Raw genomic sequence first — 15,055 nt, 5'->3', positions numbered from 1 at the left:
CTGTGGCGGGAAGGTAAACGACATTTCTGAGCGCTCTGGCACTTGTCACAGTGTCCATTGCGTCAGAAGTGGTTTAGTCCTACTGGTCACATGACCCGGAAAGCTGTCTGTGGACAAACGCTGGCTCCCTCGGCCTGAAAGTGAGATGAGCGCTGCAAACCCATAGTTGCATTTGACTGGACTCAACTGTCCAGAGGTCCTTTACTTTTTTACCTAAATTTATGTGATTCAGAGTGGGCAAGAGAAGGCAGAGAAAGTATCTTTTGCATGGCCCTTCCTTTTTGTATCAATAATGTCCAAGGAGAAATTGCAATATGGGGAGAGCAATGGGGATATAAAAAGCTTCAGCACAGCTTTCTCCTGTTCCAACCTTTCGCATAGTTATAAATCAAAATATTGTCAAAATATATTCCCCTTTCATTTAATTCTGACCTACTACTACAGTCATACCAGTCTAGATGTTGTGGTGGTGGTGTTTGTTGTTGTTGTTGTTGTTGCTGTTGTATTTATACCCTGCCCATTTGGCTGGGTTTCCCCAGCCACTCACATAAAAATACTGGGGGGAAATGGAAGTGTCACGAAAGGCTAGGAATGCAACAGATTTTATGCACAGAGAGAGATAATACTGAAATGCCCTTTGTGTAATTTAGATTTCCATACTTGTGTGAAGAAGTATTTGAAATACAGTTTGCTTCAAATGTGAAAACATTTCCCCTTATTTTCAAACGAAGGTTCTGAAAGGACTTACCATCACATTTCTGTGTCACTTCATTAAACTTGTGTCCAGCTGGGCACTTGCACTCAAAAGATCCAACAGTATTAATGCAATTTCCCCCCTGACAGATTCCAGGGATAGCTTGGCACTCATCCACATCTATCATGCAAAAGGGGTGGGGGAGAAAAACCACACACACCAAAAGAACTGTTAACAATTTGACCACACAAAAATTAAAAACAAATTCACTGTTCCCACATTATCTTGTAAGGTTTCTTGCCTGGAAGAAAGTCCAACTTATTGGGAAATTATTAAGTTTTTTTTTTAAGATTAATTTAGTACAGTCTCCCTAAGTACTTTCTATTTTAAAAAGTAACACAAAGAAATTTCAGCCACTGTTGTATTTAAGTTTATACCATCAAGCTACATGGGGTACAAAATATACGAGGCTAGGCCCCTTGCCTAGCATCCTATGGTTAGTATTCCATCAAGCATGTAAAGAAAAGTAAAACCCAATGTCATCCTTAATTATAGAGCCAGTTCATACTTAACATTTTGTCCTCAAGTACAAAAAGTGCCTGTATTGATAATGTCATCCAATTGTTAATGGTACATGGCCAGTTTCTCCACAAAACCAGGGCACAAAACTCTACTCCTGATTGTCGCTTCCATGTTGACGATGCATACATAAATACAATGTGCTTATATAACTCCCAATTAAAATTGCTGTTTGTGTATATTCCTTTTTTTTTTTTCACATGAAGATTGGCTCCATAAGTAAAAGGCGTCGTTGGCTATTCCAGGACACGGCAATTATTGACTGGGCAATGCTCTCAATATGCTAGACTTTTGGCCCTATCTGCACTAAACATTTATAGCATTATCATGCCAATTTAAGCATACTGAAAGAATACTGTGTACTGTAGTTCGTAAAGAGTCCTGAACTGTGTTAGGGGAACCTATTCCCCTGAAAAGTATTATACCACTTTAAACAGTCAAGACTTCCACCAAGAATCCTGACGAGCTCCTCACAGGCCTACAATTCTTAGAGAGATTTAACAGTCAATCCTTTTTTCCTGGGAACTCTGAATATTGTAGCTCTGTGATGGGATTCCCATGATTCTTTGTGGGAAGCCATGACTGTTTACTGCTAGTAGACAGGGGCCATTAGACAGGAGAATATGCTAGTTTAGGACAATGAAAGGTTAGAACATAACCACACAAATTGTATGGAAGTTGTTTCTGTAGTTTATAGAGCAGCCCCAGCTGTTTAAAGATAAGAGAAAGGGCTTGGTTTTTTTGCTAAACCAAATCCAAATTTTCTAAAACAATAGACTGCCTTCAGATCATCATGGGAATCTTTAGATTATGAATCTGATACTACTTTGGTTAATCTTTATCTCTTCTAGACCCATTAGCTACTGTACCACATTAGACAATATTTTAGAGAATGGTCTAAAACAAATCCTCCCAAAAATGCAGTCCTGGGAATATAAAATCCACACCAATTTAGTGTATAGCAACTGTCCCTTTTAACTTTCTCCTGCTTCCTGCCAGACATCCAGACAATAAAAGAATTTATACAGCTGTATATGTATAACAATAAAAACCAAAAGCAGTGTAAGGGCTTTTGTTTGTGAGGCGTGCTAAAGAATAAAGAAAGAAATATCTTGATGGAGTGGTATTCAACTAAGCATTACTCTGAGTAGACCTGCTGAAGTTAATGGACATAACCAACTTAGGTTTATTGACTATATTACTTAAAATACATAGCAAGCTGTTATAAACAGTGCAACCTGAGAGCCGTCCCATATTAGAGGAATCTCTCTACAGAGAAATATCAACGAGTTCCGGTTGCAAAATGTTAAAATAAACAATTTTATTGTGGCTGTGCTATCGCCAAAATCTGTTCTATCGTCTTGTAGCATTGCAGAATGGAGCTACTTTCCTTATGAAAGAACCTTTTGGCACCAAAGAAATTCAGTAAGATTCCTGCCTCTCTCTCTTCCAACTTTTACAAATGCCATTGCAATTTACAAGAGCATCCAGCACTCCGTAGATGCTTTAACGAATAGATCTGACACTCCTTTCCAACGGCTTTCTCTACAATTTCAGACAGCAGATGAAGCTCGGTTGCAATCATTCTCTTAATAAAAATTTCAGCAGCTCCTACTGTACCGTACCTTGACAGGCTCCTGTCCGTATGTTTGGTATGAAGCCCCGGCGACAAGGATGAGGCTGAGCTGGACACATTTCACAGGGGTGGCCCCACGCTCTCCCGACAGTCGCACAGCAGAGGGTCTTTGTGCAGACTATCCCGCTGAGCTGACCCTGGCACATCTGATTGGTTACCAAAGTGAAGCACGGGCCTGTCCTATAATCTGGATCAGAACAAGGAAACATCATCAGTGTTAAATCAGGGGGTGAATTTCATTGATGCAAACTCAAAGCAACAATATAAGAACTTGGCAGATAACTTTGCACACTCCCCTCATCCCCCGCCCCCAGGCACATAGAAGCAGGCATCCTTTCAACTCTGGTCCTGCTAATTCTGTGTTTTTATAGCGTGATTTTACCCTGTGAAGCGCCTTGAGTCCTGCAGGTATGGGACGGTATACAAACAAACAAACAAATTTCCACACTGCAGTACAGAAGCAAGTGTATAGCAAAAATGAGAGAAAGAGAAGTCAATAAATTATGTCCCTAAAATTGAAGGAAGGGAAGGAGCACTTCCTGATAAATGAACTTCCGAGTGTCATTGCCTCTTATTCCAAAAAGGGGGGAACAGGCCTGAGACAGAGGCTTAAACGAGGTTCCGGAAGCCATATTTATCACAGCCCTGTGTAGCTTCGCAGTCTCGTTCTGTGCTTTGTGTTGTGTACATCCCCCAAACTGCGTATATGAGGACTCCTCACATTTCATACGATAAGGAAACAAACTCTTTCTGATTTGTAGGGAACTGTAAAGGATCCTGGCCCAACAGGGAAAACAGTAGCACTCTCCCATTAGCGGCAAGTTTGCCTAACCCTTCCCTGATTAATCTTGCCTAGAGCACAATACTTTTATTAATTCTTTTTCCTACCACGGAATTTAACAGATCCTAAAGGGCTGTAGCTTACAACCAAGTTAATTAGAGGCAACTTTCAGTGATACGCAGGCACAAAGCACACCCATTTAACTGTGGGCAACCTTTGTCTGCAGCTAAATGAGAGGGCATGTGGAACACATCTGATTTGGTTTGTTTATGGTACGACAAACTATTTATCTGAGAGACAAAATTAAACTAGGACGTTAATAAAATATTCACTTGTATTTTGTTCCATTCTCCCACGGCAACAACAAAACAGTGGCATGGCGAGCTCCCCTGCACGCACATACACACTCTCACACACAAGCTCTCTTTTTTCCTCAAACGAACATTTGTCACCTTCTCTGCTTCTTTTCTGCGCCTTCCTTTATTCCAGGCTTCCTCAACCTCAGCCCTCCAGATGTTTTGAGACTACATTTCCCATCAACCCTGGTCCTGCTAGCTAGGGTTCATGGGAGTTGTAGGCCAAAAAAGTCTGGAGGGCCAAGGTTGAGGAAGCCTGCTATATTCCTTTATTCATCGCCCTCACAAAGAACAGATATTTTCCCTTAAAATGTCTTTCACACGCTAGTACACAGGGCAAACACAAGCATCCCCCCCTCCAAGCCCAAATCCTTCACAAGTGCACCTATGCAGTTGCCAATATAACTCTTACATTCTCACTTTACATCAGGGGTCCCCAAACTTCTGAGCCCATGACCTCCAAATGAGCTTATAAAGTTGCCATAGACTCCAACCCAAATGACTGGGAATGTATATCAGATAAAGTAAAGAAATGTCAATATATAATTAAGATTTATTTATCATCAATCACCATTACTAAGAATAAAATAAATAAGGGTGTAAAATCAACTTAGGAAATGCATTAGCAAGGAAGGTACCCTCTGTATATGCCTGTGCCTTTTTTTTAGACTCATATTTCATTATTATTATTATTATTATTATTATTGGCATTGTACCTCATAATAGGTTTGCCATACATCCAGAAAATTCTGCACATGTACAGTAATCAGATGCCTAAAATGATGCCCAGGTGTGTGTGTGTGTGTTGAATTTTAAGAGATTTCCGGAATTTCCTGGACGTATAGCAGTGGGTGGGATATTTCACACACAGCCCCAGCGTCATATCGAACAGCCCCAAACTACTAGCACCTCTCTCTGTCTGTCTCCAGGGCTGCCGTGAAGGGCACCAATGGCGGGCCCAGAAGGAGAGAGATCGTGTTGCTGAGGGTGAACGGCAGGCAGGACATGGGGCCCCCAATCTGTGTGTGCCCACATTTCCCCCTTCCTCAACTGCTGTTTTCTGCTCATGCTGCCTTTGCCTTCCCCATGTTGCCAACATAGAGGCACGAGGGGCAGGGCAGGGAAAGGGAGCGCTGGCTCAGTCTCTCTCTCTCTCACACACACACGGTTCTGCATGCAGGGCTCCCCAAGTAAATAATAAAAGGAACAGGAGAAAGATAAGCTTTGTTCTCTCCTCTGGCCTCAGTCAACCTCAATAACCTATTTTCACGTTGATACCAAAAAAAAAAAAAAATCCTTCCAGTAGCACCTTAGAGACCAACTAAGTTTGCTATTGGTATGAGCTATTGTGTGCTTCAGATACACTGAAACAGAAGTCACCAGACCCTTATATATAGTGAGAGGGTGGGGAGGGGTATTACTCAGAAGGGTGGTGGGAATGGGTGATTGGCTGATAGGTGTGCTAAACCTGTTGACGACTGTTAACGACTGCAATTGGTCTTACAGGAAAAAGCGATGGGTGAGATGGCTAAAAATAGCTATATCATGTATAATGAGATAAGAATCCAATGTCTCTATTCAGACCAGGTCTCTCCGTGGTTTTAAGTTTGGTAATAAGTTGCAATTCAGCAACTTCTCTTTCCAGTCTATTTCTGAAATTCTTTTGTAATAAGACAGCTGCTTTGAGATCTTGTATAGAATGTCCTGGGAGACTGAAGTGTTCTCCTACTGGTTTCTCTGTCTTGTGATTCCTGATATCAGATTTGTGTCCATTTATCCTTTGGCGTAGGATATTTTCACGTGGCTTCACTGCCTCCTCTTTCTTTAATTCAGCTTCCTCGCTCAACAATTCCAACACAAAGCTCAACAACTTTGGGGGCGGGGTGTGTGCGTCAGGAATTTTACTTCTTGAAATATGGCAAGCCTACCTGTACAGTCCCACTGACTGACCTCAATATCAAACACTTTGAGAAACCATGCCACCTTAAAGTGTACAGTGTAGGAGGCCCTTAGCAGAGGTTCAGTTGGTCTCAATGAACTATACAGTAGGACTGCATATTGGGGGGGGGGGGGTTAAATTGCAGGGGGCAGTGTGTAAAGCTGCCCCCATGTGGGCAATCTTACCTTCCAGAGATTGCACAAGATCTCGCAGGGCTTTCTGAGATCTCACAAAGGCCTTCAGAACCTGTGCGAGAACTTCCCACAGCCCAATAAGCAAGGCAGAGACCTCAAAAGTTAATTCTTCTGCTGAGTTTTCCCACCATGGAAAGAGCTTTGAAGTTCTCTGCCCTTGCTTACTTGGCTCTGGAGGCCTTTGAGAGACTTTTTTTGCCAATGGCTTTTTCCTGTTCTCCTGCCCCCTTAAAAAAAAAAATCAGGCAAGACGTGTGTGTGTGTGTGTGCTGTTTAATGTAAACTTCTTAATTTCATTGTTAAGTGGCCTATAAATTTAGTTGCATAAAATAAATTTGGACCAACTGAATTGCCAGATGCAAGCTTTTGAGTGTCATAAATTTCAGTTAGTATTTGAGATTAGGTCACACAAAGTCTCTCTCTCCAGGAATTTAAGCACTAGTCGGTTCAAATAAAGGTTATGCTCTTACTTGCTGTGTTTTCTCCCACCCTTTAGCCAATCTTCAGTTTTCCTTAGACTTGTTTATAGTTACTTGCCCCCAGTGGCAAGTTAAAATTTCCTCCAAATGTGAAAGCACAAAATCTTTACAAAATTTGTCCAATCCTCTCACCCTGTCACCTGTCAGGCCGCACAACAAAAATAAGTATGGGCATATTGGCTAGTGGGTTTTTTTGTGGGCTAGTGACTTTTTTACACATCCTTCCAACTGGTTCAAAAGAAAGGGGAATCACTATGCAAAATACTTTGCAGAATGCTAGATTGAACATTTTCATTGAGTTTCATTTTCAAACTATAAACACACCGAATCTTTGGTTGAGTTGTGATATATCAGTTTGCCTATGTACAGTGCTTTTTCCCCCCTTAAGAAATGTTTAGGGGTACTCTCATTTTCCTACTCATATTGAAACACTGCCCCTCAATGAGGCCAAACTTAGATTCACAAAATGTTTAGGGGTATGCGTCCCCCCAGAAAAAAAAACCACTGCCTATGTATATTTTCTTTTACACTAGTCTCTACATCCCAATGCTTATGTACCTACCTATTAAAACTGTGAAACATGTGCTATAGAGCAATACATTCCCATTTTACCACATTATTATTATGTATTTATTTATATCCCGCCTTTTTCCCTGACAGGGGCTCAAGGTGGCTTACAGATAAAAATAGGAACAGCTAAAAATATTTTTTTAGAAAAACAATCATTAAAATACAATTAAACATTTACACAAAATAGATGTAGTTGAGACCCAAGCTCTTGGACACATTCCTCTGCTAGGGTACATTTGTGGAAAGGCTGACAGTATATATTAAGTAACAATAAACCTGTCACATCCACTTGATCAGGGTTTCATTTGTTCTTGAATATAAAAATTCCCCATGGTAACTAGAAATATCACACTGATCTCTTGTTTTCAGAGGGGAGGGAGAACCTTGAGGCCAGTGGTTCCCAAGTGGTGGTTTGTAGACCCCAGGGGGTCCATGTCACATATCCGTCAACTGCCAGGGACATATCGTTTTGAGGGGCCGTGCCCTCACACTAGAACACAACATTCAAAAATGTAAGAGACTGCGGTCGGACATGCGTCTCGTACGAAATTGTGTCACCTAAAACCTTGTGTTTAATGGGTGTTGCGTTCTCATGCGGGTTATGTGACTCACGCAGGAGTGAAGCCTAGAAGATCCGTGGCCCAGTTTTGTGATGAGACATGTTGGAGGGTGTGGCGGCACTATTCCATAACAAAAACTACTACTGAAATATCAACATTTACAAAAACAGGGGGTCCATGGCTTGGCTTTTGAAAAACAGGGGGTCCACACTCTGCAGCACTTAGCTAATTGGAACCACTCCTCTAGGCCTCTCTATCTGGCTCCTAATAATGTCCCCTAGACTGTAGACCCCTCACCACAGGCTACGCCGCTCACCAGGCCCAGCTCCATGCCCTTGTTGAGCATTTTGCCTGCAAAATTTTCCTTGAACTATAATAATGCTTCTCGCTTATCTTTAGAGGGAATATAGAAGAGAAGGTTGGTGGGTGTAGAAAACTGGCTTTTGCACAGCTGGAACGCAGGCTACTGTGAAAAGGTCATTCATTGCTCCACAAGCTTTTTCATCTGTCCCCAACTACTTTTCTGCCTGTGGTTCCACCTACAATTGGCATGCAGACCCTTAAAGGTTACTCATGAAGGAATGTGGTCCCTGGGCTGAACAAATGTGCCCCCATCCCAGTATCAATCAATGCCTTCTAATACAGATGTGCCTTCAAAGAGTTCTCATATACTGGCCTCTTTCTGGATCTATTTTCACCTGAACTAATTTTAGAGAGTTGTTGCCCACAACTGCCTGAAACCAGTACAAAAGTATGTGGCCTTATTTACTTCTATAAATACTAAAACTGAGAAAAAATATATGTGTCTCTAAGTCTCAAGCTATTAAAGCCACAACTGAAACAAGTTCCTTTGACATTAACTACTGAGACCAGTGGAAAAGTGGAAGTAGCCTAAAACAACTGTAGAGATTGTTGAACCTCAGACTATTGGCAGGTTTTTATCTAAACTAGGCACAGTGCTAATGAACAACAATTGCTCCAAAGTAATCTATGGAACAGACTGAGCTAGCGAAGCCATTCGCAGGAATCATGACCCTGGAAATATTAGATTCTGGCATTTGTGTGTTTATTTTTTCAGCCAACCTTTTCGGCAGCAAGGGCAGATTCTCCAACAGGCTGCAGAAGAGAGGAGAGAAGGGAAACAGCACTATTCCATTGTCTGTGCTAAGAGACCAGCTGCTTTTCAGTCTCCCCAGCAGTCATGTAGCAACTGCCTTTCCACCAGTCTGCAGGGCAGAGGGAGAGGTGAGAAAAAGGGCTATTTGTTGATCCTCCTTCACATGGCAGCAAACTACATGAACTGCTCCCATTCGTTTAAGAACTGTAATCTGAAGAACTGGGGGCTGAGCTTACTTTCCCCCCTTCTCCTTCCTTCCTTTTTCCTTGGGTATCCTGAGGGTAGGGACTGAGGTACTATTTATATTTGTAAGCTACATGGCCAGAACCATCCTCAACAGCAATATAACCAGGAGGGTCAAAAGGATCAGCTGATTTCTCCAAACAAACAATCCCAGGATTTGAGCATTTCACGAACCCCTTGGAATGTGATTTTCTTAGCTCCTATAGGAAACTCCCTCAGGAAGAGCAACAAACAGTCATCGATATTCTTGACTCTGTGAGCCACATAATGAAAGGAGTCAAAGAATCGGAGGTAGGGACTGATAATAGATCCAATATCTGCAACCATTTGACATCTATAGAAGTTCTTCAGGGCCAAGGATTATCAGATGAAGAAGCCCAATGTTAAGTTGTGGGTGAACATATCAGACGACACAGCGATTCTTCTAACAGCTCTTGTTTATTCACAGGCCAGAACAGAACTGAACTGAAGGGTTCAGCCAGCCTGCTTATATAGAGCACTACAATGCAACAGTAACCATTTTCTGTAACTATCCAATCACTGAACATCACTTTCGATCCCTTATTTGCATATGTGGACCTGAACTGTTTACAGTATCCTCCTGCTGGCCCAGGGTGAGAACTTTAGTACATAACACCCAAGAAAAGGAGGGAGGTTTACCTTCCTGTGCTCCAAAAATGAACCTAGTGGATCTACCAACAGAACCCCTACCCCAAGCTGCGGGAAACGGTTGTATTTGTGTAGAACAAAATCCTTCTCTGAATCTAATAACGGAACTTGATTGGATACAAGCATATAATAGTGATTTAGATAAGATACACTCAAGTTTCTTGAGACGTATCCTGGGGCTTCCAAGTTCAATCAAGTATGAGACGATGTGAGCAGAACTAGGTACAGAACTAGGTGTACACACAAAGGAATATTGGATGTGGGCTAGAACTATAAAACACTGGTTGAATTGCCATGTTCTTTGCCAACCTTCAAGTCTGATATCTGACTTACTTAAGGACACTTATAAAACCAGATGGTTCCAACACTTACATAGCAAAATCAGATCTATTTGTATTGACTTGGAACTCTTGCATAATTCAAGTGAGCAATATATTTATCATAATACTGTATTCAGATCAGGTTAAGGAACAAAATATCAAGTCAGCGGTTAATAAAGTTTGCTCCCCCAGGTTTCATGGTTTAAATACAACAGATAACAGGGTCACTTATATTTCAAAATTATTAATTCCAGTCCAATGCAGGGCCTTTATGTTAGCCCGACTATTTTCCAGGGACAGTCCCAGAATTATGAAAACCACCCTGGCTTCTGATTTGATCCCAGAATGTCCCTATTTCCCCTGCCAGTGCCACCACTGAGTTCAAGGAGGAGGAGGAGCTGGCGCTTTTCCTGAGTGCTGGTGGCAGTGGCGCCTGCTAGGAGGCATCCCATTGCCTCTCCATAGCCACTGCTACTGGCCTCCTCCCTTGGGCAGTTCATAGGGTTGCTGGAGAGCAGGTGAGGAGGAGGAAGAGAGGCTGCTACCACTGAGGCCCAGCCTTGCAAGATGCACTGGCTCTGAAGGGCAGGCAGAGGGCAGGGCCACCCTGGGAGGGAAGAAGAAGAAGAGTTTGGATTTGATATCCTGCTTTATCACTACCCAAAGGAGTCTCAAAGCGGCTAACATTCTCCTTTCCCTTCCTCCCCCACAACAAACACTCTGTGAGGTGAGTGGGGCTGAGAGAGAAGTGTGACTAGCCCAAGGTCACCCAGCAGCTGCATGTGGAGGAGCGGAGACGCGAACCCGGTTCACCAGATTACAAATCTACCGCTCTTAACCACTATACCACATTGGCTCTCTGGCACACTGGAAGAACAGCAGAGTTTTATAAGTATGTTGCATTTTTTCATAGATGTTCAACATTCATGAACTTCCAAATGACAGCTGAAACACCCACATAACAAAATACCATTTAACTATCCAAACTTGAAGCTTTCAGAATACACTACTTCACTCCCCACCCCCAAAAAAGGCATTGGTGGAAAATAAAACTATTATGTCCAAATCATGTCAGAAATGTTGCTAAAATTGTTGAGAATGGTGGGTATTACAGCACTTAAAATCAGCAGCAAGTTTTAGGTATAATATGTAAAAAATATAAAATGTACTTGATTTCGTAAATGGCTTGGAAAAGACACAAGCTTCAAGTCAGGTTGCCAAAATCAATGAAAGCCCCAGACACATGATCTGGACTTGAATTTTTAAGTATTTGCCATTTCCAAACACTAAATTACAACTCGGTTTTAACCCCCTCCCCCACCAGCAATAATCTCCTTTTTCTTAACTATGAATTTCCTAAAAGGGCTGACAATTGAAACTAGAATATATATGTGCCTACTTGAATCTGCCTTCATGAATGCTAAATGTTCATGGCAACATAAATCTAACCCCTGTGACCTTCTCAGCATCACATGCTTCCTACATGGAATTCATTATGTTCAGCAATGCAGCAGTCCACATAATTTTTATTTATTTATTTTTTAAAATCAGGCACTATAAAAAAAAGCTTGTTATTAAGAATATTTTTCAGTACATTAAACAGGCATACACATAAGGCTCCTAATATCTAACTCTTCACCTAGGAGCCTTACAGTCCTCCAGGTCAGGAACATATTAATTTTATTTAATAGATAGGGAAACCTAGGCTGAAAGACAGCATCTTGCAAAATATTATTTTGAATGTAGCTAGTTCCTTTTTGGAGAGGATGAACTTCAACTACATCTAGTTCCTTTTAAAAGTTACTTTCCAAGCACTGCTGATAGCAGACTATTCTGGTCCAGGTATGCATAAAATTATGCTGTAGAAGCAACTAACTTTAGCTGCATCATGTCCAGTGTGAAATTAAATTAAATTAGCACCAAAATACAGAATTCTGCACTTTTTAATAAAGCAAAAGACAGGCTCGGCATAATGCCAAATTGCTATTTGCTGCTTTGCTTATTTTAAAACCTTGCTCAGCAGATATACCTGTATCGTAGTTAAATTATCTACAATTATTGTACACTAGTCGAAGTACAAGGTTTTTTTTTAATGAGACTCCTAAGCCAACTCCTAAATGTTTTGCCCAAGAGGATTAATCAACATAGCTGCCTTTCCACTGGAGCACCTCCTGACCAGGGATTTCACTGGGCTTGCATTTCTTGGTGCATCACCATCTAATATCTGGAGCCTGGAAACTTATTCACAGGAGTCCAAATGCCTGACTCACCATTTGGAAATCATTATCCTCATTCGGGCCTGTGCAACCTGTGACCCACTTAGCTGAACACAACCCAACAGGCAAGTTTAATGGCCTGCCAGGCCCTTATCTCTCCCCTTTCCCAGGTTTTGCAGTCCCCAACAGACAGCAAAACAATAGGGGTTATTGAGAACCTGCTGAGCTGCCATACTCAGCTTGCGGTCTGCATTTGAGCTGGCAAATCACATGTTGCATAGGCTTGTCCTAAGGGCTCTTCTTATCAGCCATATTTAATGTAAAGTATATTAAGGGACACGGGTGGCGCTGTGGGTTAAACCACAGAGCCTAGGACTTGCTGATCAGAAGGTCGGCGGTTCGAATCCCCGCGACGGGGTGAGCTCCCGTTGCTTGGTCCCTGCTCCTGCCAACCTAGCAGTTCAAAAGCACATCAAAGTGCAAGTAGATAAATAGGTACCACTCCGGCAGGAAGGTAAACGGCATTTCCGTGCACTGCTCTGGTTCACCAGAAGCGGCTTATTCATGCTGGCCACATGACCCAGAAGCTGTACGCCGGCTCCCTTGGCCAATAAAGCGAGATGAGCGCCGCAACCCCAGAGTCGGTCACAACTGGACCTAATGGCCAGGGGTAGGTACCTTTACCTTTTATATGAAAATTGGCCAAGACAAGGTCGCCAGTACCAGTAACCTAAACTTGATGGACATTCCTTTGCCTTTAACACAGGTGAGATATGGCTCTTTTTCCCAGTTCAGCAAACAATCACAGAAGATGCTCCTTCGGAATCTCCTTCTGCCAAGCAACTTTGCGAGAAGCCAAGGAGCCCCTCTGAATTGGGCACTGATCTCCCTTATGCTTTTGAAAAGTATCTGAAAACCCACATTCGAGGACAAAAAACTTGAATCTTTTCAAAACCTATTTTGTTCTTGCAATTGACCCACTTTTCCTGTAGCTGGAAAGTAATCAAACAACAACAAAGTAATGTTCAAGAATTGTTTCTGGAGTAATTTATTATGCACACTCAAATCCAAAACACGAAACTAAGCCCATAACAAGGGGGTGGGGTGAGTATTTAGTTTTGTTCTTCGCAATTACAATTAGCAGTCCAAAAATATACAGCATTTTTTTTATTTTCCAGAATGAAGAAAAATAATAAAAAGGCAGCAAAATGAAGAAGTTTCCGTTGATGTAGCACTGCTTCCCAAACTGACACATTTCTGTACAGATTAGTGGCTTAAAACGTTGCGTGTGTAGGTCCCCAGGCCACCCTCAAATAACTTCACACATAACACGTAATTTTAGTTTTGGTTTTTGAGCACTCTTTTGGCCACAACTTTATTAAAATACAAAATCAGTGAGTGGTTGTTTAGACATTGGTTATGACTATCTGTCCCCCCGCCTGGGACAGAACTGACATCCCGAGGTCCGATCGGTAGCCAGTAGAAGAGAAAGTCAAACTGGGGGTCATTTGAGCTAAGCGTCAGACCCACGCCGCTCACCCCAGCAGCTCCCCGAAAGCTTGCCGGCCCTGGTCCCATGACAGGGATTCCCATGACAGGGATTGGGTGGCCCTGGTCCCATGACAGGGATTGGACGAAATCGTGGCAAGCCCCAGGATTCCTTTAACGGAATTCCCTTCAGCGCAATTGGAGGGGCAGGCACAGCCTATCCTGACCCCTCCACCACCAGCATATTATAACCAATGCCTAACCGCAACCTTACAAGTTGTGACGAATTGCTGAGTAGTAGGCAAAAACCAAATGGCACAGCCAATCACCAAATGGCAAAATTCCTACTAGGCCCCTGCTCCAAAGCAGACGACCCCATGACAGGCAAAGCAAGGTCCACCGGAAAAGAGGGCAGGCGGGCAGGTGATCCAATGCACTCTGCAAAGAGAAAGAGAAACCAGAGTGCACCAATATTTAAAGACTATGGTCCCACCCACCCAATTTGCAACATACAATTTGCCCCAGCAACCCGGTTACCCAATCATAGTGCCAGGCAACAACTCTTAACCTGCCTGGCAACAAGAGGCCTGGCCTGGCGGCCCACACCGCAACACGTGCTCTCATTTATTGGAGAACACGCTTTGCAAGGTATTTTCTCCCTACTGTGTTTCAAGTTGCATTTGCTGTGCACACCAGAGATGGGGGCCAGGGATTTCTTCTCCCAAAGCACATTACCTGTCTACAACACACAGGCACCACAAATCCCATTAAGCAAGCTGTCATCTGTGCAAGCTCAATGGCTGTCTCAAATATACGCAACTCAGCTGAACTGCAAAGTGAACGTGGCTCACGTTCTCAGATCAGATGAAAGCTGGTTTGAGGGAAAGCACATTGTATGCTGCAGTATTTGTCATGAAACTGCAGGACAGATGTGGATCGTGCCTAACGTCATCTGCACAGGCCGTCAGACACCAGAAATGGGAGCATGCTGCAGCCAAGTATATGGTAATAAGTGCGCAACCTAAGACTTCTGCTAATGCAAGATTCACATGAAGTCATGGAACACAACACAATTGCTTTCTGCTTCTGTGAGTAGTTTTACAAAATAAAACCAGTATGACAAGGGATTCTGATGATGGATTTGTTTGTTACACTTTCTAATCCAGAGATCAAAGCCACCCTTCTTATTATTCAGACAGAAGAGGATGTAAATG

General features: G+C 42.5%; 1 protein-coding gene across 2 annotated transcripts in view; it reads right to left on the bottom strand.

Moving 5' to 3' along the window:
• FBN1 (fibrillin 1) overlaps positions 1-15,055 on the bottom strand; it is a 224,960-nt gene that overhangs the window by 141,254 nt on the left and 68,651 nt on the right. For both annotated transcript variants that reach the window (XM_080980204.1, XM_080980203.1), the window contains exons 7-8: positions 2,899-3,096; positions 749-874 (exon numbers count right to left, since the gene is read on the bottom strand). In XM_080980204.1, coding sequence (XP_080836330.1) covers positions 749-874; positions 2,899-3,096 — 324 coding nt within the window. The remainder of the gene's footprint in view (positions 1-748; positions 875-2,898; positions 3,097-15,055) is intronic.

This window comes from Podarcis pityusensis (assembly GCF_964106645.2).
Source record: "Podarcis pityusensis genome assembly, chromosome: 14".
Classification (NCBI taxonomy): domain Eukaryota; kingdom Metazoa; phylum Chordata; class Lepidosauria; order Squamata; family Lacertidae; genus Podarcis; species Podarcis pityusensis.
The sequence above is the reverse complement of the archived record's forward strand: the minus strand, read 5'-3'. Positions and strand labels throughout refer to the sequence as shown.